The sequence below is a fragment of the Lotus japonicus genome, chromosome 6 (genome assembly GCF_012489685.1).
Source record: "Lotus japonicus ecotype B-129 chromosome 6, LjGifu_v1.2".
In the NCBI taxonomy this organism is placed as follows: domain Eukaryota; kingdom Viridiplantae; phylum Streptophyta; class Magnoliopsida; order Fabales; family Fabaceae; genus Lotus; species Lotus japonicus.
Genome location: NC_080046.1, coordinates 48545467 through 48569117, shown reverse-complemented (window position 1 = coordinate 48569117; position 23651 = coordinate 48545467). Strand labels below are relative to the sequence as shown.

Below are 23651 nucleotides of genomic sequence, written 5' to 3'. Positions count from 1 at the left end.
TCTACCTCTGAAGCATCATGAGATGTTCTGGATTGGTTCTCTTATTTTCTTAGTTTTCCTTTAAGTCAATTCCTTAGTCTGACTAAGGCTATTGCAATTACAATTGTAATCCCACTGTTCTCTACTGTTTACTCCTTGTGTAATTGGGTATTAGTACCCTTTGTGCTAGATCTTAATAAATCATAGCTTATAAAATATATATATATATATATTATTTTGCCATTTAAAAAAAAAATTGCAGAAAAAATTACATCATGTGCGGCACATAAAAACAAGAAAAATACTGTACATAAATTAGCATTAATTCACATCCTTTTTGTTAAAGGACAACAGATTAACCATCACATATTTCTAACACCAAACCTCTGAGTGGCTTCTCTTAGATGTACAAAGCCACGAAGTTTCCACTAACAAATTTGTATTGACGCAAAATTGCTTCCAACCTAGACAACTAATGTCAGGGGGTTAAACCCAACCCCCTGGTTAAACTCATCCCCTTGCATTCTGCTGAGAAGTTAATCTCATTGTATCAAAAGCCACCTTAATTATATTACAATAAATAAATATAGCTTATAAAAAAAAATATAAACTCCAATAGCACATGATGTTCATTCATTTAGAGAAATGCTAGCAAGTAGTAACACATTCTTTTGAACACATGACTGTATTATTTGTTAAAAAGTCAACATATTTTTTAAACAACTAGCTAAGTAAAAGACATTTGATGTGTAGTGTAACACAACATTTAATTTCCAGCTCCAAACCTGAAGAGAGATAACAGCATGGTTAGAAAATATTACCTCCCATACTTATTGACTTGACTTTGAATCTCGTGAATATCTGGATTCATATAAAACTCAACCATCAAATATTCAACAAGCAGAAAAAAAATATTAAGATATGCTTAGAAAGCTAATAATAGAAGGTTAATTAAAAAAATTTATCCATGAAAATTTGTTCTTCAGCATTTGCACCAACAATGATATATAGTTACATACACAACTCATTTTTTAAATACTTCATTTTTACCTATTTTTGTTTCTATCTCTCTCCTCTCATCATCTATCACATGTAATACTTTCTTTCTTTTACTTTTTCTTTTTTTCCTATCTCTCTCATCATTTCACCTCTTCTACATCAAAAAGATGTGTGTAAGTAACATTATTGCCTTTGAACATCTCAATCAAGCCTTCTGGGAATCGTCTCTCACCATGTGCATCATCACCAACATATAGTTTTATGCTTTTACAGTTGGCGACATAGGGTTAATAATGTTGGAAGTTGAAGTTAGAGTTAATCCCAATGTATTTGTGTTATCCTTTTATAGTTTTATGCTTTTATAGTACTTTTACTAAAGAGATTATTATTATTATTTTGGTCAAGAAATAGATAAAAGAAATGTCACCATCTTAGCTTTTTGATCACTTTTAGCCTTAGGTTCAGAGAGTTGGTGAATGGTGTCCTAATGTAAAGTTTTTTTTTTTTTTTATCAACAAAGTTATATGTATATATACTACCCAATGTAAAGTTAATAAAGTAAAAGAGTGAGTCCAAGCAAATTAACTAAACCTTCTGCCTTTATCAAAAGAAAACAAAACCTTTCTACACCTCCAGAACCTTCCATCATTCCATTGATCATGAGTTCTTTTCAAGCTTCTATGTTCATTGGTTTCACCCCTAGGGTTAGGGCCAATGGAGGGTGTCATTCACCATTTCAGCTTAGCGTGAAGCTTCCCCGTAGTCTTCTCCATGTCAAAGCTCAGGTATATTTTTTAATTTTTTAAACACTCATTCAATGTAGACATTTTATTAGAGTTTTGTGTTTACACTTTAATTTCTCTTACAATAACATTTAACATTTTTATTTCAGTTTTCACTACCCTTAGAGGTAGATTGGAGGCGTGAAGGAGCTCTTACTAGTATTAAAAATCAGAAGATTTGTGGTAACTAAATTTGTCTAGCTAATTTTTTTTTTCTTACAAAAATTTCTTACACTCACCCATTTTAATTTATTTTAGGGAGTTGCTGGGCTTTCTCATCAATCACGGCAGTGGAGGCTGCCCATTACATTGCTACCCATTCCCTCCTTACACTTTCTCCTCAAGAACTTGTGGATTATGATTTTGAAAGTGATGGGTGTGAACATGGCTCGGTAGGAGATGCACTAAATTATATTCAAAGGTTTGGTGTGGGACTTGATGCTCATTATCCCTACATTGCCTATCAACAGGTTCGAAAGGGTGATGTAAGTAATCCTTGCACTTTGCTTATTTTATTAATTGTTGTGAACTTTTTTTTAGTTGTAAAAGCTGGTTTGGGATTTTCTTTTACTTAAATTACAATTTGAAAAAACAATATTATTTTCGACTAAATGAAGCCACACTCTCATATTTTCTCCTTTGATATTTTCTCTACCTCTTGTTGTTCTTCATCTACATCTTCAGCATTCAAAGTTCCTATTGCTGTTGCATAGCTCTTTTAAACCTATGATATATCTGTATACTCTATTAATAAATTTTCTTATTATTATAAATATTATGTTATTTATTAGTTCACCGTCGATATCATCAATTTTAAGCTTACAAAATATTTACTATTTTATTTTACTGTCATTGATGTTAATTTTCCATCCAAGAAGTCAATTTCGGTAATTCATTTTTTTACAATGCAGTTTGAAAAAAGAAACAACTACTGGAAAAGTAGGAAAATGGTGGTCTACATTGATGGTTGGGCTAGTCCCACACAACAATGAATATGAGCTTGCGCTGGCCGTTAGAAGACAACCTATTTGTGTGACACTCCAAATTTGTGGCCACTTTCATGATTACAAGAAGGTTTGTGAAATATTAAATTCATTCATTGTATTTTTAAGTGACTATAAGTGACTAATCTTAGTATCTTACAGGGCATTTATACGCATAAGCCCACACTTGGGGAAGAGTTGTCTTACCATTCGGTAACAATTGTTGGATTTGGCTCCAACAAGGACGGGGACTACTGGTGTGTCCAGAATTCCTGGGGTGATACATGGGGAGCTGGAGGCTTAATCTACATACGGAGGAACACCGGAGATCAACAAGGAATTTGCGGCATCAATAAGTACCCGTGCTACCCAATCATAAGAGGAGGGTGAAATACAAGAGAAGCGAGGATTAAATTACTTACTTATAATTAAATAAGTGCTTATGAGGCTATACACACTTTATTAAACTATTTACTCAAATACGTCTTTAATATGAGTTTGTAAGAGTTTATTTAGGTTTATATTGTAGACTAAGTTCTTATACAAACATTTGGGTACGTAAGCTTATGAGTTATATGATATAAGTTATTTTGAACATATTTTTATAATTAATTGCTCTTTTACAATTTACACATCCGTCAACTGATTGGGTCCCTTATTAGAAAAAACAATGTTGAAAATTGACGCACGTATGTCAATTCACTCTCGATGAAGATTTGCTCGTATAGTGTTGAAATTGACTTAAGCCAATAGCTGGTGCCGAAGTTTACATTCTTTGGGTGAGGAATGTTGTTTAATGTTTAGAGTATGGTTCCAGGCTCGATTCTACTACCACTACTGCATAGTTCCTTGATGATTTTTGACCCTTGCTAAGAGTAGATTGGTATGTTAGGATTACTGTGTACAGGGGAATTTAGCTTAGTTTTAATTTTGCTGGTTATATCCTCACCCTCTTCTCTCTATTGTTCCTTTCTCTTGTACATTTTGGTTTAAAGCACACCTAGTACTTCCTTAATATATTTGGCTTATCAAAAAATGTTTAAAGTATGAATGCTGCATTTAATTTGCCGTCGTGGGCCATTATGATTTATGACCAGGCAGAGGATTTGTGTTTAGGCAACAATAGGAGTTAATATACCTTTGCTTCAAAGGCGGCATCAAAGTTGAGGACACGACTCTACCATTCATGTGGTTGCATAAAAAATTATGCAATTGATTTTGTCCAAGCATAAGGAATGTAAGAACTACTTTTTATTAATTTTTGTTGGTTTTAATCAATTGTTATTTTTGCTTTTAATAAAATTGAGCTAATTCATTATTTAAATAGAGTGTATATGTAAGTCAACTTAATTATTTAAGCAATCTATTAATTTGGATTTGGATATCTGTATTGATTAGTGTGAATTACATTGTAGTGTATGTTTATGTCTATGGTTAGATCTCATCTGTAATCACTTATAAAAAATGGCTCTACAATATGTCTCATCGTTGGCTGTGAAACGGAGTGTGAGATATAAGAGAAGTTTTAATCACTTATAATTACTTAATTTTGTGGAGGATCAATACGACTTTAAAGGAGATCATCCAATGTCCAATTCAATGATATACAATTTATTTTCACATTTAGTTCAATTTATACTCCCTCCGTCTCTAATTATAAGCTAAAGTTGTAAAAATCACACTTATTAAGAAAGCCTTAATTGATACATTGGTTTTCAAAAAAAATGTACAACTTTCTATGTTTACCCCTATTTATGATAACACTTTTTCATCATTGTACTACTAATGGTGGTGCTCCACTACCAATAAATGCAAGGGTGAATATGGAAAGAAATATTAACTTTTGCAAGGTTAGCTTATATTTAGTGACACAAAAAAAGTCTCAATGTTAGCTTATAATTAGGGACGGAGGGAGTACTACATAATTTACACTCACCATCAAAAGAGATTTGCATTGAATGATGAGAGCGGTTTTGAGCTTTTAAGGAGTACATTCATGATCCCTATGCCAATAAAAAAAACATTCATGATCCCTAGAGCGTTGTAGGGAACTTTAATATATTATTTTTCTTTTAATGTTGAAAACTTGGAGGAGATTCAATTAAAAATTGCCTCAATCATTGTGAACTAGCGGATATTGGACCCAAAAGTGTACTCTTTACTACATGAAAACTATGGAAGGCTTATGGACTTGGTCCTTTAAGTGGAGGAGGCAATTGAGCAACCGGGAGAATTTGTTAGTGGCTCGCTCAACATCGAGCACCGATGTGGCTCAAAGGGAGCCACTAAAGAAGGTGACAATTTGGAATCATCGGAACAAATTGCTTTTTAATGAGGGGACAATTCAAGAAGGTTCGAGTTTGCTGGAGCTCGCATATTGAATGTGGCTTAAAGGGAGGGCTAAAGGATTCCATTTTTCCTTCTATGAATGGATTTCAGAACCTATTGTTTGCATCAGAAGTGTGGTTAATTTAATTAATTGAATTTGCTCCTGTGTTGACAGTCCATTGGTGCCTAGTCATGGGATCTGATTATCTAGCTTTGTTGTGCAGTGCTCATGGAGGTTCACTGTATAGCTATTTGGTGGAGATTATTTCTTATCTGAAGCTATCTCTGATCACTCTGGTTTATGGATTAGATTGGGTTATAAGGATCACATAAAGCTTAAACCTTTCAAATTCCTAGCATCACGGTTGGATCACCTAGATTTTCCAAGTCAGGTTAAGAATAATTGGAGACCACATGATTCTTGGAATGCTAATGTGGATAGATTTACTTGTCATCTAAAGTAGTGGATTAAGCATGTCTTTGGAAATATTTTTAGGTATAGAGGCAAAATCCTTGAGAGGCTTAGGTTAGATGTGACACAAATCAAACTTGCTCAAGGGTATAATCCTTATCTTTTTTTTTTTTGAAACTGGGTATAATCCTGATCTGATGGAAGCTATGAAGATATTGTAGAATGATTATGAAATAATTTTTTACCCAAAATGAATCATTTTGGGCCCAACCGTCTAAATCAATATGGTTGAAGTTGAAAAATAGAAACATTATATATTTTAATCAGAGTGTTATCCGTAGCTATCAAAAGGTTGTGACTAATTAATTGGCAAAGAGGGCAAGTGGAGTGTTACCAAATTTTACTTCTCCTAAACAAGCTAGTTTTGTTAAAGGTCGCAATACCATGGACAAAATTATATCTTCTATCCACGTAAGAAATCAATTAAAATGAAATAATTTGTTAAAATGAAAAATATGAAAATATTATATTCTCTATTGTTATCAATCGTTCCTCTTGACACATCATGTTTTCTCACATTGCGTTAGTTAACCTATGTGAAATCGAAGTCAACTGCGGTGTTACCTTTTGTGTGAGCAGTTCACTCCTTGCATCTACTAGTAATTTGTAACGCCCCAGTTTTACCCTAGTTTTATTCAATTTCGCACTGTTTCACCCTAATTCACTTTCAATTCTTGTAATTACATCAAATTCACATATAAATTGGTTATTATATACAAATATGTGACTTGATTTTTTTTGCAATTTTTCCCTGAAAGCACTTAAAGATTTAGGTGAAGTGTCATGTTTATCCAACATATCACCAAACACAAAATGAACATATTCAACACAGAATTCGTACTTGTGTTTTGGTGTTCAACGGAAACTTTGGATCTTACCTCATCCTCTACTTCTTCCTCTTTTTCTTTTCCAACAACCATCTCACTTTGCTCAATTTTATCACTATCAACCTCTTCATCATTGGCTGTTAATTTACTTTGTTGTTGTTCAGTCATTTGTTCAGCCAACTTCTCCACCTGAATCTCCGAGTTCTTGATGGAAGCCACAATATTCTTTTGATTTATCATTAATACTTTCATGAACTGAATCAAGGTACCCTCCAACTTTACAATTCTATCTTGTTCTGGTGGTTGATATGGTTTGGTGTGATGGTGGTAGCCAAATGAAAGGTTCTGGTTCTTGCCTCCATATGTAATCCATCTGCTCTTCCCGTGAAGCACACATACTAGTAGGATGAGTTCCAAAACACAATTTACATCTCATTACCTTTTGATTGAAGGATGACATTTGCATTTCCATGAGCTGCTTAGGAAGATTAGTTAGTATCCTTTCAATCTCCTCTAGATGTTGTTGCAAGAGCATATTGTGTGTCAAGATATCACCATCCAATACATGCTTTATCATCTCTCCTTACTCAAAGAGATGTGAGAATAACAAGATAGATGAAATTAAAAACAAAAAGACAAACTATATACAATATTCACAATTACATAAAGTTGTAGTAGTTAAGTTAAAAATGCACAAAAATAAGTGAAAAATCAAAGGTACCAAATTCAAATTGTGTCAAACCTGAAATAGAGTCAGGTACCCTCACAAGTGTTGATGTTGCCCCTGCTAGCATCCTTCCGGTGATCATAGAGATACGCTAATTCAGCTGCTCCCCATGCATAATTGCCAACGTCGGAAAGATCTCAGAACAGTTGCAAGTAAGAAACATCCACCTTATTGTTGCTCTTGTCACAGGATAGAGTCATCCCCACCAACCACAACAAGAATGCTCTAGCAGCTTGAACCGTAAAGTCATTTTCCTTGTTCTGTGCAACCTTCAGAAGCCATGATTAGCGAGCAAAGGCTCTGTTAACATGGCAGCATCAACGTGGGGATAATTGGATGTCAGTAGAGACTCAAGACTGACGTTTCAAACTGTCTGCTCAATACGATCACTTAAATTACACCAGTGCATCCTGTAGATCTCTGTCATGGTAAAAAAATTAGATCAATTCCCGGCAATGCTACTCCTCTAGGGCCATGTTATGCTTCTATAGTTGATTGGCAACATGAGTTTTATAACTTTTTAGGAGCTTCAAGTCATAAGGGCCACCTTTGAAGTAAACATCATTCTCTTCCTCGAATTCCTCCTCCTCTGACTCCCCCTCCTCCTCAGTCTCATCATCATCATTAGGCTCTTGCACAACATTTGGGACCTCCTCAGGTTGAGGCTCCCTAATCACCACCCCACGTACACAGTTTGCTTCCTATCCTCGTCTTTTGCGAGCCGACCTCGTGGGACGAATACGTGCGGGGGCAACAACATCTGATTGATCCTCATCACCTACATTACGCCTCACATTCAAGTTCTTTGTCCTCGGAATCTGTATCAAAAACAAGATGTATTTCAGACTATTTTAGTCTGCACACACACTTTAAACTGCGCTAACATCGCACTTCAAAGTGCGTGCAGAATAACATTACACGGTAAATTTCAATGCCTACGCACCTAAAAGTGAGTTTAAAGTGCGAAAAAAAAATCATAACTTGAGAAAAGGCGAAACTGACCGTGAAATTGATCAAGCAAACATGCACAGCGGTTGACGCGGCGAGTGAAGGCCCTAGGTGCGATGATGTCAAGAGTAGGTGGCGGTGGCGATGGCACCGGTGGTGAACGTTGGAAGTGTTGATGAAAGGGAATGAAGAAGAGGAAGAAGAACAAAGTGAAAGGGAAAGGGAAAGTAAAATGTGTGGGTGGGGGTGAGGGATTAGGGATTTGAAATGTGGGGGGTGGTGGTTTTTAAGGGGTATTTTGTACTTTCACACTTTAGGGGGTGGATTAGATGATACGGGTGAGAATAACCATTACCAAGAGGAAAAGACGTGTCTAGCAATAATGAGAAACATGAGGATAAAGGATTTAGATCCCCTCATGTGTTAATCTCACATGATCTGGACCTTTCATTACTTTTTTAATAAAATCTTATGGTCAATATTATTTTTTTGACAATTTTAATTTTTCCTCTCGATATATACATTAAGGGCTCATATTTCATTAAAATTGTACTAAAAGTTTAATTTCTATGCACAGTTAACCAACAAATTTCACATATGTGAGAATATCCTTTTTTTTTTGTTTAACTTCATTAATTAACGTGACACATCCTTAAAATCTAATTGGTTGACGGTATAAGAAAATTTTACGTTGTAGCACATGAGGGATTCCAAATCCCTTCTCAACCCATAAAAACATAACATAATTTGCACTTTGTTTGCCTTTTGCACTTTGTTACTGTTATTGTTGTATGAACAATGCATATATAATCATCCTAGTAAAATCTTAGTAATCTTATGAAGGATAAGATGTATCTTAAATGAATTGGGGTGAGCAAGTTAACTTTACATTATTAGTAAACTTAGTACGGAAAGCAAAGTTTTATTTGGAAAACTCAAGTTATCCTTATTTGAGAAATCCATTATGCTAGTTTACAAATGTAGAAGAAAACAAATTATACTGCATATCTCAACAAAGCAATTAAAGAGTTTAATTAGTGTTTTAACTGAACTCAGTAAACATATTTGTGATCCTATAGTTGTGAATCTAGTCAACCTAGCTAATCTTTCGATTAGAGAAAGGTTTGTTCAAGAGTCTAAATTTGTACGTAGAAGTTACACAAGTATGAAACACAACTGAAAATCCCCTTATTGTGTTTTGCCTACTTTATTGCCAACTGATCTTTAACTAAATTCTTATATTGGTGCAAATATGATTGCAATTTTGTGTTGAAAATCATTACTTTTCATATCAGTACGTAAGAAAGCTTTCTCTGGGTAAAGCAACTCTGCACATTATAAATCCATGTTGCCGGGTAACCAGCAACATTATCAACAAATGAGTAGTGTGATATTGAAATGAAGTAGAATATGGTATCACAAAAAATTATGACATTAAATAATGAATAAATTATATATGTGTGTGTATAGAAAATGCCAATCCAAGACCATGTATGATATGATGTATGGGTAGCCGCCCATTTTCCAGAAAGTCTAACAAGGCTCTAAAGCATTAGTATTATCAGTTGCCAATTCACAATTCCACACACACAGATTGAAACTAAAAGAGCATCCCTTAACTTAACTTAAGTTGTTAATGTTGGTGAAAAATAAGGACTAACGTAGTCACAGTAAAATACATGACTAACATACATAATAGGGGTATTTAATTTGATTTAACACTATACTAACACTAACCAACATGTAACATATATAATTACCATATATTCTGTTCAGCTAGGCGTTTCATTTCGGGGAAGGTTCGATCAGCATAACTCTTGTAGCTGAATTGTGCAAACTCGTGCTCAAACGCCATTTGATACATAAAGGCAGTGTTTCGCCTCAATGCAAGATTTTTCCTGAAGATACCGAACCGGTAGATTTTCTCTTCTTCGGAATGGTATGTTTTAGGATATTCCTTCAACCAGCTTTCAAATTCAAGCATTACATACCTTTCTAATTCTTTGTCTTCGATTCCGGCTTCCTCCATTTTAGAACACTTGGAACAGTTGGAATTGACACATTCTAAAACATGATTGACGAAACCTTTCTCGAGGACAGGGATACGCATACATCTGAGGCTCCTTTCATCAGCGGTTTCGTCAGAAAAAGCGTTGAGGCCAAGGCGGAAACCCACCACCTTCTGGTTTTCGCGAGTGATATATGCAAGTTTTTCCTTGAAGATATTGAACCTGAAGTGTTTCTCTTCTTCTGAAGAGTATGTTTTGTCATATTCCTTACACCAGCTTTCAAACAGTTCTCTGGCCTCTGTTTCAGAATGGAGAGAATTTTGCTCCATTTGGAGTGCGTTTGAAGTTTGTGTCATCGTTGTGATATTCAAGTCATGCTAACACATGAGATATATATATAAACCATGCCATGAAGGGATCATCATTTAATTCTTTCATTTTTTGACGTAAACCACCATGTCATAATTACGAATAAAGGGAATATATGTATGCATGACTTCTAATTATCACAAAGATATAGATATGATAGCTTTATGACATGGTTCAATTCATTTCACGCACCATGCATCATGTCTTATCTTCTCTCCCTAAGTCATTAAAGGGCTGCAATATTTCACACATTCTCTCTTCCTTTTTTTTTCTTAATTCGCTCCAGGTGAGATGAATCACTTTAATAATTTTTTTCAGATACTATTCAATTCAATATACGCGAATTCTAATTTCATCTCCACATCAACATCCTACATAAAGCAACATGAGTCATAAATTTGCCCTGGTCCAAACAAATTCAAGTTGTCGCCCCTATAACCACTTCATGTACCTGCATATACTCCCTCTCTTCCTAATTATAAGATCTAGTTTCAAAATTTTCATGTTCCTAAATATAAGACCTCTTACAAAAATCTAGCAAAATGTTTTGTACTATTTCATATTCACCCCTCACATTAATTATATATTTTCAATTCCAAAATTACCACCTACCATTAATTACTACTATTCCAACTAACTATGAATGCAATGATTATTAGTGAGAGAAAATAACAAAGGGTAAATAGGGAAGAATGTATGCATTTTTAAAAAACAAATACACTAATTAGTCATATTAAGTGTTTTCTTAATAAGCGCAATTTTTTGGAATAAGTCTTATATTTAGGAACGGAGGGAGTATATTTCAAGGAATTCAACTCAACTAAGCATAGTTATAAAACTCGGACCGGACCGGCCGGTTCGACCGGTTGAACCGGGAACCGGACCCTTGACCGGTCCGAGCCATTAAATGGATCGGGCATGTAATTGAACCGGTATGAACCGGTTTGGACCGGCCGGTTCAGGTAATAAACCGGCGACTCGGCCGGTTTTTTTTGGACCGGTCAGTCTTTTTTTTTTTTCTGATTTTTTTTTTGTCGAAACTGTTTTTAATGGTCAAACTGTAATTAATTTACATTTAATGTTAATTATTTGGTCAAATGATATTCAATTGAGAGTTATTTAAAAAAATTGTCATGGCTAGGACTTGAATACAGGACCTAAAGGAGGAAAGCTAATCCAAATTTCCACTACACCACCTTACTTCTTGTTTAGAAGAATGCATATTATTTTATATATATGATATACTAAGGTTATATTTTAAATTATTATAATTTTTTAATATAAACCGAGTCAAGCAATCAAACCAATGACCCAGTGGTTGAACCATTGACTCATTGACCCAGTGCCTCGACCGAGTCGATCACCGGTCCGAGTCTGATAACACTGCAACTAAGATGAATTATAATCCACCACCAGCTACATAGCAACCAACGTGGCCAAAACTCCTTGTTTAACAAGTTGAATTTTTACTATTACACAAAAGAACATGCTTATATTTATAAATATTTAACATTACGTTATTTATACATTAGTGTAATACTCCCTCCGTTCCTAAATATAAATATAATACCTATTCCAAAAAATTGCGCTTATTAAGAAAACACTTAATATGACTAATTATTGTATTAGTTTTTTAAAAATGCATACATTCTTCCTTATTTACCCTTTGTCATTTTCTCTCACTAATAATCATTGCATTTATATCAAAAGTCTTAGTTAGTTGGATTAGTAGTAATTAATGGTAGGTGGTAACTTTAGAATTGAAAACATACAATTAATGTGAGGGGTAAATATGGAAGAATACAAAACCTTTTGCTAGATTATTGTAAGAGGTCTTATATTTAGGAACATGAAAATTTTGAAACTAGGTCTTATAATTAGGAACGGAGGGAGTAATAATTTTAAAACAATCACAACTTTGAATATCTTAACTAATGTAAAAAATATGTTGCTTTTAATTTATTTATTTTTTTGAAATGATGTTGCTTTTAAATTTGTTATCATTTTTCATATTTTTGTTATATTAATAGGAAAGTAACATATTTTAATTCATAAAATTATATTTATCTAAATTAAAAATTTATTTAATGCGGGTGCAACGGTACTCAGAATGTAGAACTCGTGTTAAGTTTTAAATTCAACATGCTCGTGTTGACAGATTTAATTTGTTTTAAATTCAACATATTAAACTCTTTCAAAACTAGTATAAAACTATACACGAGTACCAATTGACAGATTGACAAATTAACTCAAAGTGCCATGTTTTTGTCATCATTTCTCTTTAAATGAGTAATTATATTAAATTCAACATGCTCACCAGTGACTTTAATGAGCATAACTCTTTTTTTCCCAAACAAAAATGAGCATAACAAAAACTATAAATATAAAACTAATATTTGCAACAAATCAAAGCAATGAAAACTAAATTTATAGATTCTAAGTCTACTTGAAAGAGAATCAAGAATAAAAAGGAGCAATTCAGGGTAACGTTTGAAGTGATTTTCAGGCCATATAGAAACAATCGCATAAATTACTCCTATTTGCTACAACATGGTAAATGGGCTCCCTAGTCAATAAACATATTCTTTGCGCATTGGATATTGCTTACTCCAATCATTACTTAGAGAAAGGAGCTTCTCAAGGAGATGAACATCAGAACATGAATCTAAGGTTTTCTAAATGCACAAACTAGTTGATAGAAATACAGAATCAAGGTTTCCACAATTTCATTGTGCCGTCTTCACTATAAGTTGCAACAAGATTCCTATGAGGATGATGAGTGACACCAATAATTTCCTTCTCATGGACCTGCCATTAAACAGAGAGATTGTTGTTAAATCCATAGTTAGTTATATATCAAGAAGATAACAACATCCTTTGTAGAGGTGGAAGATACCATAGCATACAAGAAAATGAAATCCAGAACACCAAGTTAATACATGGCCATTGAACCATAGTAAACAAAGGTTAATGAACACAGAATGCATGACATATCAACCGAAAAGGCAGTTAATGAGCTTGAATGGATAAAATTACACCATGAGAGGCATGTTATTCCACTTTAAGTTCAGTATTTACAAACGTTAATGGAATCCCCCCTTTAATTCAACTCAAAGATAAAGGCGGCAGATATAAGCATTAAAGAAAGGTACACTAATTTGGATCAAATAAAATTACATATATGAAAACAGTATGACAATGTTTGTGGACAGTAAGACCAATTTGAGGGACGTTTAGACTCGGGCCAACTCAAAAAACATACCTTCATCAGATGCTCCAATTTGCCAGACTGATAGCTGAAGCAGTACATATTCCTGCATTTAATTTGTAGATCCCATTAAGAACAAAGAATATGACAATTATCTGGAAGATTTAGAACGATCATTTTTAAAAAAATGCTGATCTGGAAAACCCCATGGAACTCAGAAATTGCTGCATAATTAGGCTATGCTCGTATGTTTAACATAAGTTTAGTAAGAGTCCTACTAATTTTATTTTAGAAGGGAAAATTGGAGAAAAATCAAGTCTTATGGGTCCATCATAGAGATTCACAAGGGAATGAAGGAAGATACCAGCCATAGAACTCATAAGGAAGATTTTATGATGAATACGTAGAATTAGGAATGAACATATTAAAGAGAGCAGTGGTGTAGCAACTATTGTGATAAAGATGATTCATTCTCAAGGGATTTGAACATGTGTAAAAGATCTCAAATGGAGAATAATTCATATCCAACAAGTAGAGATAGAGGCAGACCAAAGCAAACTACAGGTAACCATTAACAAGGATTTGGATTTAAATGGCCTGTCAATAGGCATGATTGAGTAAACTCCACCTATTTGCCAAGGCTTGGTTATTGTTGTTTTATAAAGTCTCTGATAAGGTAGTTTCAACTATCAACATCTTTATCTACCAGATTGCATGAAGGGACAATTTCATACCTGTCTTCACCAACACAGTAAATCCATTCCCCTTTAGGTGAAATACAGGCTGCAACGAAGTCTCCACCCTCTCTTTTACCAGATGAGAAACTCTTGACAACCTACACCAATTAACAGAGAAAACCATGCTCGGAATAGTGATGATAATTGCAGATACACCTCAGACAGAAGTTATACATTCACTTATCCTCAAAATGCAGAAACATATAGGTTATATATCCTAAGAAAAAACGTTCATTATCAAAATAAATGAAAACAAAGTAAGACATGAAGTTCTCTAATCCAATCTGTGTGTCTCAAAGTAAATGTTAACATTTTACCAACATGAATGCACAGAATATATTTTTCCTTGTCAAAAGTCAAAATATACATAAATCATTAAGACGAACAATGGCACAACAGCCTTAACACTAATATTGAGACATGGTGGAAGTGGAACTACGCATAAACAAAATGACTTCCAGTCACCCACACTTGAATGTATACCTGGCCTTGAAGTGTCATGATATATATTGATGACGTTTTGTTACAAACAACAATGTGATCAGCATTCTTGGGGAAAATGTACACAGAGTTAACAGAAGCATCACCTCCCTAACAGTCCAAAGAAACAAGAAAGTAAGCAAAATAAATTAATTTGCAGGGGAGATGATATCGCGAAACTGAATGGAAAAAAACCCACAACAGTAGTTGTTTAAAGACACACCCTTAAAGGAGGAGGTGGCTTAAAAGTTTGTATGCAGTCTGTAGTCTTCACATCCCAGACCTACAGTAAGGAGGAAATAATACATTTCTTATTAGCAACAAACCAAAGCACTTGCTTCATGTATATTGCCAACCAACTCACCTTGACTGTACAATCACTTGATGCCGTAATAACACGGCTCCCATCGTTGGTGAAAGTTGCATCATTCACGTAAGAGGTATGGCCGCGAAACTCTTTCAACATCTTTCCGGACTTAAGGCCATGGATTCTATATTACACAGAAGCACCGTCACATTCAGAAGTTGCTAAACAATTAATAAGGGTAATATACTGCAAAGCCAATGCATTAAGATTAGAACAAGGAGATGAGCTCTATATAAAGAATCTCACAGAAGTGTGTAACTTCACTTGCAGTTCCAGTAGAATCCCTAGTTAAACTACTATCTAAAGCTCATTATGTTATGTTATGAGGCTTATGAACTTGTGATGCTATGTTTTGAATTTGACTTGGATTATATTATGGTTTTCTTACAGAAATAAACCCTATCAGGCAGAGGGAAATTGTATTTTTAGGTGAATTGAAAAGTAATAACAGAAGTAATAAAAGCAAAAACCTCCCAGCTATGGAGGAAACTTCAAGTCCACGTCATAAGCCCAAAAACAGAAAGATGACATATTACAAAAACTTTTAAGAAGTTGGAAGTGTAAGGTGAAAAATAAGACCCTGGAAATTATTTTTTATATCAAAGACACAAAATAAGTAAAAATAAATAAACAAAACCTTGCTGTGCTGTCAAATGAAGTACTTAATAACTGGCTCCCATCACGAGAAAAGGAAAGACTTGTAACACCTTGGGAATGTGCACGTTCAAGACGCCGCAAGCATTGACCAGTCCTAATACGCCATACCTAAAATGAAATGTGAATAATACAGTTTAAAGTTTCACATCAACAATTAAGGTGAAAACATAAACACTTTTTACAATAACAATCGCAACACTATCAAGACCTGCAGCCAGCAAATATTCAATATTCAAGGAACAACTTACCACAAGATACAATTTGATATGACAAAGTAGGACCAGATATAGTATTGAACACAAATAACAGTGTTAATTCTGCTTTAGGTACAATTAACATTGCTGTAATGAATATAGTCTCTGTACTTATTAGTGCTATTGTTATTTTAATTTTTCATAGATTAGTCAACCATATTTTATCAATTTATCAACTAATGCAAAACAACCACAAGCATTACAATATTGTATACTGGGATGGGGCATTTGAAAACTTGCTTTCCAAACCATCAAGTTTGAGAAATTTTACACACAATTTACCAGAAGAGAAGCATTAAAAAATCAATAAAATAATGAGCTCGAAGCCATGTAGAAACCATTTTCACTCGAGTAAAAGCCTAATGTCCATGTCAATTTAAAATGCAATACCAAACAATTCTTTTTCTAGACAATTTAGAGAAGACTTCACTGGAATGACACCTAAAGTTTTTCCATAAGAATAGAGCACAAGCTTCATGTCAGCTGAATCAAATAAATCAAGTAAGCAACAACAATATAATAATAACTGATTACCATGTAATGATACACCTGAATATTCACCCAATTTATACTTTTGTTTTTAATTTTTTTAATCATAAGAGGAGAGGGTTGGGGGTGGAGTCTGAAAAATGGAACCCTGTTATCGTTCATGATGAATTCTGTGTACATGGGCCTATTTATACTATAGACCACGACTCTAACCTAGAATTTAGAAGTATAGCCTATGCAGGCTTGCTAGCGTAAGGTTAAGATTGCATTGCAATGTGATCCAGATGTAATACTCACTTTAATTTTTCCATCTTGTGATCCAGATGCCAGCATCTCTGAATCTCTGCTAAAGTCCACACAAAGTACAGCATCATCATGCATCATAAATACCTCCTGCAAGTTCTTAGAATCAGAAAATCTCCAAGGCAAAAAAAAGACTAGACTTATGGTAAATTTAACTTTCCTTTCATAAGGGACAGAGATAAATTATCTTAGTGTACAACTAGCTAGCTCCCAGAGGTAACCATGTTCATATTGATAGTTTTAAGATACAACAAAAAGTTAAGCAGATGTGTTCATACACATACTAACACCAGAAAGAAGAGAGATCACCAAAACATGACTTCTCATCATGATTCATGAAAGAAAAGACTATCTTTCAAGTAAATCGTGTAATCTGTGTAAATATTTGATATATTACATATGAACTACCAGCATACTTAATGTTCAAGCAAAAAAGTACATTTTGTGACCAAAGTTGAAATAACTCCCAATTGGACAACAGAAATCAACAGTATCAATTCTACAGCTTTGAGTGCATCTATAAATGCAAAGGTGACAGGGCAAAGAAGTGTTCAGAAACTGAAAAGCTTAACAAAATTTTACAGGAATGATGTCAGCAAAATAGCTATACCCCAAATTCGTTCACCGTTACATGCAAGACATCTATTCTTGGCACATAAAGAAGTTCAAATAAAAACTAACTCACATCTGCCTGGTACTGGAGATCTTTCTTCAGCTTTCCACTTATGTAATCCCAAACCTTGAAAAGTATGTCCACAAATCAGGAAGAAAGCTGCTTATAATCAAAGTCTCAAATCAAACTATGTATACCTCAACAAATCCATCAACTGAACAGGATACGAGAAACTGCCCATCTGGTGAAAAGCAAGCACATTCTGCATGACTTTTTGTCCCAAACTACAAGCACACAGGCAGACACCAGAAAAGAGTAAGGTACTCATGTTGTGTATCTTTCAACATGATTAGAAGGGTACCCAGTGATTAATAACAGATCTTATATAAAAGGATAGTCTTTGATACGAAAGGAGAGGATAAAACAACCTCTATAGGCAACATAAATAGGAGGAGGTCAAATTAATTTGATTGTCTGACTGACGATCAATGACACAGCAGGAAATGACCATTTGAATATTTCTTCTTGCAAAAATTGTCGTCAAAAGTTAAATTTCTTAAATACTATTCCACTTTCGAAGTAGAATAGATTCATTGAGTAGAAATAGAATAGATTCAGGATATTTACTCTTTTTGCAAAATTCATGCAGAATTTATCATCTCAATGTATATAAATTTCAGCTTTTTTTTTCACTCGAGCAATTTATAGCCAAACCACTTCTTTCAAATATTAAGGTATTTTAAATTGATCCTTAAAAATGTAACTAAAGCAATGCCTCAAAAGGATTTAGAAAGCATACCTTTATAGTGTGAGAAAGAGTTGTTGGATACATGTCATCCACGTCTTGTTTCATAGCAGCCGTTCCACGAAACAAATCAAACTGCGTACCAGGAGGAAGTAACCCTGAAATATCCCAAGGGAAAGCATTGCACCATCAAGATATAAATTCTCTTCTAAGTAGCATGGTGGCAACCAAGCATTTTATCATTTCCAGGCATCACAAATTTAGCCATGCTATAGAAAAAAAAAGTTTCTTCTCTGCTTATTATTAGAGGAAAGAAATATGCATCCCAATGACTGAAATGTAAAAACTGAATACATTCTGAGCACCTAGAAGTTGCAGAAATTAAAAATGAGCCAAAATATTAAAAAATTATATGACTTTCGTACAAAAATACACAATAACAAAGACACTATATGCAGATGATCACAGTGATAAAACATCTCACCTTGATGCTGCTGCCACTTCAAAGCCTGACCAATTAAACCCATCAATCGGGAAGGTGGCACTACAGTCACTTCAGCTGCAATACCTGAAAATGCAAACACAGACATTCTTTTGTTTGAACACGAAGATCAGCACAATAACATACACTTATACAAAAATAAAAGAGAACAAAAATCCACACGCTTAAGAGGTACCATTGGCAGTTATTGTTAAGTCTAACTCTAATGTACTTTAGTATTTCTTATGGTCATTCACTTGTATTCTAGAACTAGGTAAATGTGATTTTCAATTAATTAATTTGAATCATATTAGTAATTTAGTATATAAATAATGTCATTCTGTTTCCAGTCATGGTTTTGTTAAAAAAGTAAAGCATATTAAATTTTTCATATTTAGTGACCAGAAATTAGAGACTCAAGTTTGATTTAGTGCAAATCAATGTTCATTAAATGCCTGTGATCAGGTTACCATCGCTTTTGTATACCTTATCTCCAAACCAGTGTGAGTAAGAGTCCTGAATTTTAATAAGTTATTTTAGGTAGTTACAGTATTGTATAAATATAATCTTGTTAGGATACTACACTTACAAAAGAAAAAAATATTTGGTATCACCAAAGTTCCTACTTCCTAGACACAAATTATTTAAACAAGGTCATCTCCTTGGCACATTGTTGGGTGGAAAACAGATCGCATATAGGATGCATTTGATGCACAGTGGGGCAAATAAAGAAAGGCAACCTTCCACTTATTGAAGAAATAAGAAATTTTGAAAACTACTGGATCCCATAAAGAAACAATCCTAAATGTGAAAATCATCCACAAAGGATCTCCAAAATGAGTAAAATGTCATAAGAATGACTTAGCAAGTTCCTTTGGCAAAGTGATTTTGAAAGTGGATATAATCTCAAATTATATAAGAGAACATCCAGAAAAAATATCTAGAACATTAAAAAATAATAATAAATAAAAGACTCTGCGTGTTCCTTGGGCAAACTGATTCTGAATGTAGGGACAGTATCAAATTATAGAAGAGAACTTCCAACAAAATTATCGAAAAACTCTACAACAAATATGGTTGTGCCACAAACAGCAACTACATCCCCCCCTCCAGACCTGCAGTTACACCTCAAATAAGACCTATATCAACACCCCCAACAAACATCAAATCAAGCACATCCACAAATCAGTGAACACAGTGAAATCACAAGTTGACTCCAATATGAGCTCAAAGCCAAAATTAAGGTGAACCATTCACAACAACAACAACAAAAGCCTCATCCCACTAAGTGAGGTCGGCTACATAGATCATATGCTACACCATTGAGCTCGATCAAAAACCATTCACAACTCACAAGCATAAACAAATTGGATGCTGTAAGATAGTAATCTAAAATCCACATTCTCTATCAGAAACTATAGCCTGCTTGATGTTCCATGATTTATTCCTAGAAGATCTAGAATAAGTCGTAGGTTATTAAGGCCCAGTTTGGAAGAGCTTATTTGAGCTTATCTGACAGCATAAGCTCTTATGCCAGTGTTTGGGAGGGCTTATGCAAACAGCTTATGACCTGTCATAAGCTATTTTCAGCTTATTTTCATAAGCTACTCAGGATAGCTTATGAAAAACAGCTTATGCTTATATACAGCTTATTTTTAATTTATTTCAATAAATTTTTAAAAATAGCTTATGAATAAGCGCTTATGACCATAAGTGCTTAATTAAGCTGTTTTTCCAAACGGGGCCTAAATGTCAGCTTTTTTACACAAAGAATAAATAAAACTTAAATAACAAAATGGATCTCTAATTATGAATGAAGAAACTTTTTTCATTTCCAATCAAGAAACAAATACTCACTAGAATCATAAAATCAACATCAACACTAGGCATAATAACTACAAAAAAAGTAATAGACAAAAACCTTGGGCTATTAATGCACGTCGCTTCTCTTTTGTTGAGTCTTGGTAAGCCTGTCACATAGACACAAGTCATAAACCCCATGCAGAGGAACAAACACAAGAAGTTCAACACGTATTAGTCCCAGTTCTATGGCTAGTAGTAAGGTTTCATAACTCATTCGGTAATATTCATGTTTCCAAGAACGGACAAGGAATACAAACCAAATTCTTGGTTTAGCATGCCAGCTGCCAATTATTTCTATTAAGAGTACTTATTAAAGAAATTTAAGAAAAATGACTGAAACAGATTAAAATCCTTCCAAACAAAATATAACAAATATTAAAATACACTATACTTATATAAATGTGGCATGTGATTGCAGCTAAAAATGTGTGTGTGTGCAAGGATGAGGAGCATATAATCCTCAAAAAATAAGAAAGTCTAAATCTCATAAACGTATGTTTGAATGGAGAAGCTTTCTAAAGTTAGGACTAAGCTAGGCCTAACTCAACCCCAAAAGTTAGGTCGTAAGCTGAGGATTGTTAAATCCTTTATACAGAGTACAGACTATTTTGTCCACACCTCTAGTTGATGCGTGATCTTGACAGCCTCCAAACCTAGAATTGGTCATCTAGAATGTGGAGTTTGTAGAACTGATGGCTCCAATGAAAGCAGCTTAGGCCCTAGGGTGGTCAGAATGAAGGAGACTATCAGACGATGGCCTCAATGAAGGAAGAAATTCAGGGTGGCAGGTAGGTGGCAGAAATGAAGGCAGTTAGGGGTCCAAAAACAAAAAATGAAGGTAGGATTTTGAACCCAGTATCATATCGAAGATGGGCTATGATGCTCTTAAATTTGGACCATCGCAAACTCAACACAACTACCACCACCAAAACTAAAAGAAACAAGTGACTAAAAGGAAACATATACATGGGCAATATACTTCTACAAACAAGTGTGATGAGCAGAATTGTGGGATTGGCATTCTACTTATTCTTATAATCTTATCTAAACCATATTTGTTCTACTCAGTGTAACAAAGAATCAGTCTCTTAAAAAAAAGGGAAATTATCCAATTAGCTGTAAAACTTGACAACCACCCAGAGCAGAAGCATAAGAAGTACCTCATAAAAAAAATTATAGATAAACCTTCACAAAGACGCCATTTGCAATGCATTGATTACCATCCCCATATTTAAAATTACAATGCTTTACCAAAGTGTCAATTATACTCGAACCATTCTCACCGTAGCATGAACACAACAGACATCTATGTCATGTATCTTGAAGGCAAAATACTTTTAATTCCAAAACAAGTAAATTTAAATTTTTTGCACTTACAAATAACAAATATATAGAAACTTATCTTAAGCAACTATAGCAGAATAATGTCACACAATTTAAGCAAAGTGCAGAAACAAAAAGAAGTCCAAAAAAGTATTCTAACCTCATTTGGGTCAAAATAAGTCCTAACTAAAAGATGCTCAAGTCGCAAATATCTTTCCGGCTGCTCATTTTTCATGACACCCATCACCTGCGTCTGCCTCAAAATGGCACGCGCGGTATCCAGCTCTCGAAGCTCAATCATTTCCAACACAATCTGCAACCATGTCAATGAACATAAGCATCACACGAAGCGGAATGCGATATACATATACATACGAATACAACATTACCTGCTCATACAAATCCTCCAATTTATTCCGGGGAAGCTTGAGCTGCGAAACTTGAGGCAAAATGGCATCCCATCTTCCACTATTGATATCCGCAACGAAGGTTTCAATGCTGTCAACAGTGTTGAGAGAAACCTGGCACTCGCTCTGCAGTGTCTGAAACGTTTGGTGTAAGGAGTTTTCTTTGCAGAATTGAAGCACGATTTTGATTACGCTGCGAAGAAAAGAGGAAAACAATAACGATTGTTAGCGATTGAAGATTGTGGGAAGATACAGGGTTGATGTGGGAAGAAAAGTACTCACTCTCGAGCTTCGATTTCGAGCGTAGACATTGCGAACTACACTGAGTGTGGGGCTTTGGATTCTCTCTTCAGATTTTGGAAACAACACAGTAGCGGGAGGGTTCGGACACTTTGCTTTGCTTTGGTGTTCACTGTTCAGGGAAGGGTTTCACAGGTTAGTGTAAAAAATTACTTTCATTTAGTATACCTTTATTATATAAATTTAATCTTCAAATAATTATAAAAAATTAAGAACCCCTATAAAATTATATTAAAATGTATAATTTTTGGTAACAAAAAAATGTAATTCGTCTTTATCTAAGAATTCAATTTTTAAAGGGTTTTTATGTAAAAATGTTTTTTTCAAGTCATGGTAGAATTACAAATAATACTATCATGATGTTGGTCTAGTGGTAAGCAAGCTAAGTCGTGCAATGATGAGAGGATAAGTTCGAATTTCAGGAAAAACTGTTGTGGGAAGGGACATGCAGCATTCTCGAACTTGTTGCGACATTCATCAAAGAAAAAAAAATCACAAATAATTATATTAGTTTTATTAATTTATTCATAATATTGAAATGAAAAAATCATTTAAAATATATAAATGTAAAAGTTAAACAATAAAATAATTGAAGAAATTTAATTATATACATAGAAATATTTACATTGAGACGTATATAAATATAATATTACTTTTTTTTTTGAAACTGAAATATAATATTATTTAACTCATCCATTCATTGTGTATAGTTTAATTTTATATTTTAAATACTAAATACTAACTAATATGTTCTTCTGTAAAATTCTCATTCTCATTCTCATCTCACCAATGTTAAGTGATTTTTTTTATCAAATGCCTTGTTGTGATGATATTTAAACCCTGCCACCTGCCGGTGTCTTTCTGAGGAACCCAAAAAGGCTGCAATATTTGACATTTTGACTTACAAATAAAATTTGGAAATTTACTGCTATAGCATGATGTTCAAGTTCAGTGCTGGATTGTATTTGTTATAATTGACAAGGGTGTGTTGAATGAGGATT

The 23651-nt window shown here is 34.1% G+C and overlaps 2 protein-coding genes across 2 annotated transcripts; one reads left to right on the top strand and one right to left on the bottom strand.

Moving 5' to 3' along the window:
• The first annotated feature begins 1637 nt into the window (after window positions 1-1637).
• LOC130725464 (ervatamin-B-like) lies at window positions 1638-3133 on the top strand. Its single transcript, XM_057576689.1, has 4 exons — window positions 1638-1763; window positions 1871-1943; window positions 2019-2245; window positions 2906-3133. Exons 1-4 carry the CDS (start codon window positions 1638-1640, stop codon window positions 3131-3133), a joined length of 654 nt encoding a protein of 217 aa, XP_057432672.1.
• A 9696-nt stretch (window positions 3134-12829) lies between these two features.
• LOC130723963 (suppressor of mec-8 and unc-52 protein homolog 1) lies at window positions 12830-22779 on the bottom strand. Its single transcript, XM_057575113.1, has 16 exons — window positions 22633-22779; window positions 22333-22543; window positions 22104-22256; window positions 20679-20727; window positions 18761-18844; window positions 18331-18434; window positions 17729-17815; window positions 17604-17657; window positions 16913-17008; window positions 15853-15980; window positions 15213-15339; window positions 15072-15131; window positions 14852-14959; window positions 14366-14466; window positions 13686-13737; window positions 12830-13231 (listed from the first exon to the last, which is right to left on the bottom strand). Exons 1-16 carry the CDS (start codon window positions 22659-22661, stop codon window positions 13133-13135), a joined length of 1542 nt encoding a protein of 513 aa, XP_057431096.1. The 5' UTR covers window positions 22662-22779; the 3' UTR covers window positions 12830-13132.
• Window positions 22780-23651: the final 872 nt, after the last annotated feature.

Bases quoted from the DNA above. Each gene is read 5' to 3' on its own strand.
- LOC130725464 (XM_057576689.1), top strand. From the start codon at position 1,638: ATGAGTTCTTTTCAAGCTTCTATGTTCATTGGTTTCACCCCTAGGGTT. The intron at 1,764-1,870 runs GTATATTTTTTA...TTTTTATTTCAG, and splicing joins TTCTCCATGTCAAAGCTCAG to TTTTCACTACCCTTAGAGGT. The intron at 1,944-2,018 runs GTAACTAAATTT...AATTTATTTTAG, and splicing joins TAAAAATCAGAAGATTTGTG to GGAGTTGCTGGGCTTTCTCA.
- LOC130723963 (XM_057575113.1), bottom strand. From the start codon at position 22,661: ATGTCTACGCTCGAAATCGAAGCTCGAGA. The intron at 15,340-15,852 runs GTTTTGTTTATT...TGTGTAATATAG, and splicing joins TCATTTGACAGCACAGCAAG to AATCCATGGCCTTAAGTCCG. The intron at 13,232-13,685 runs GTATGTTTTTTG...GTTTAATGGCAG, and splicing joins AATTGGAGCATCTGATGAAG to GTCCATGAGAAGGAAATTAT.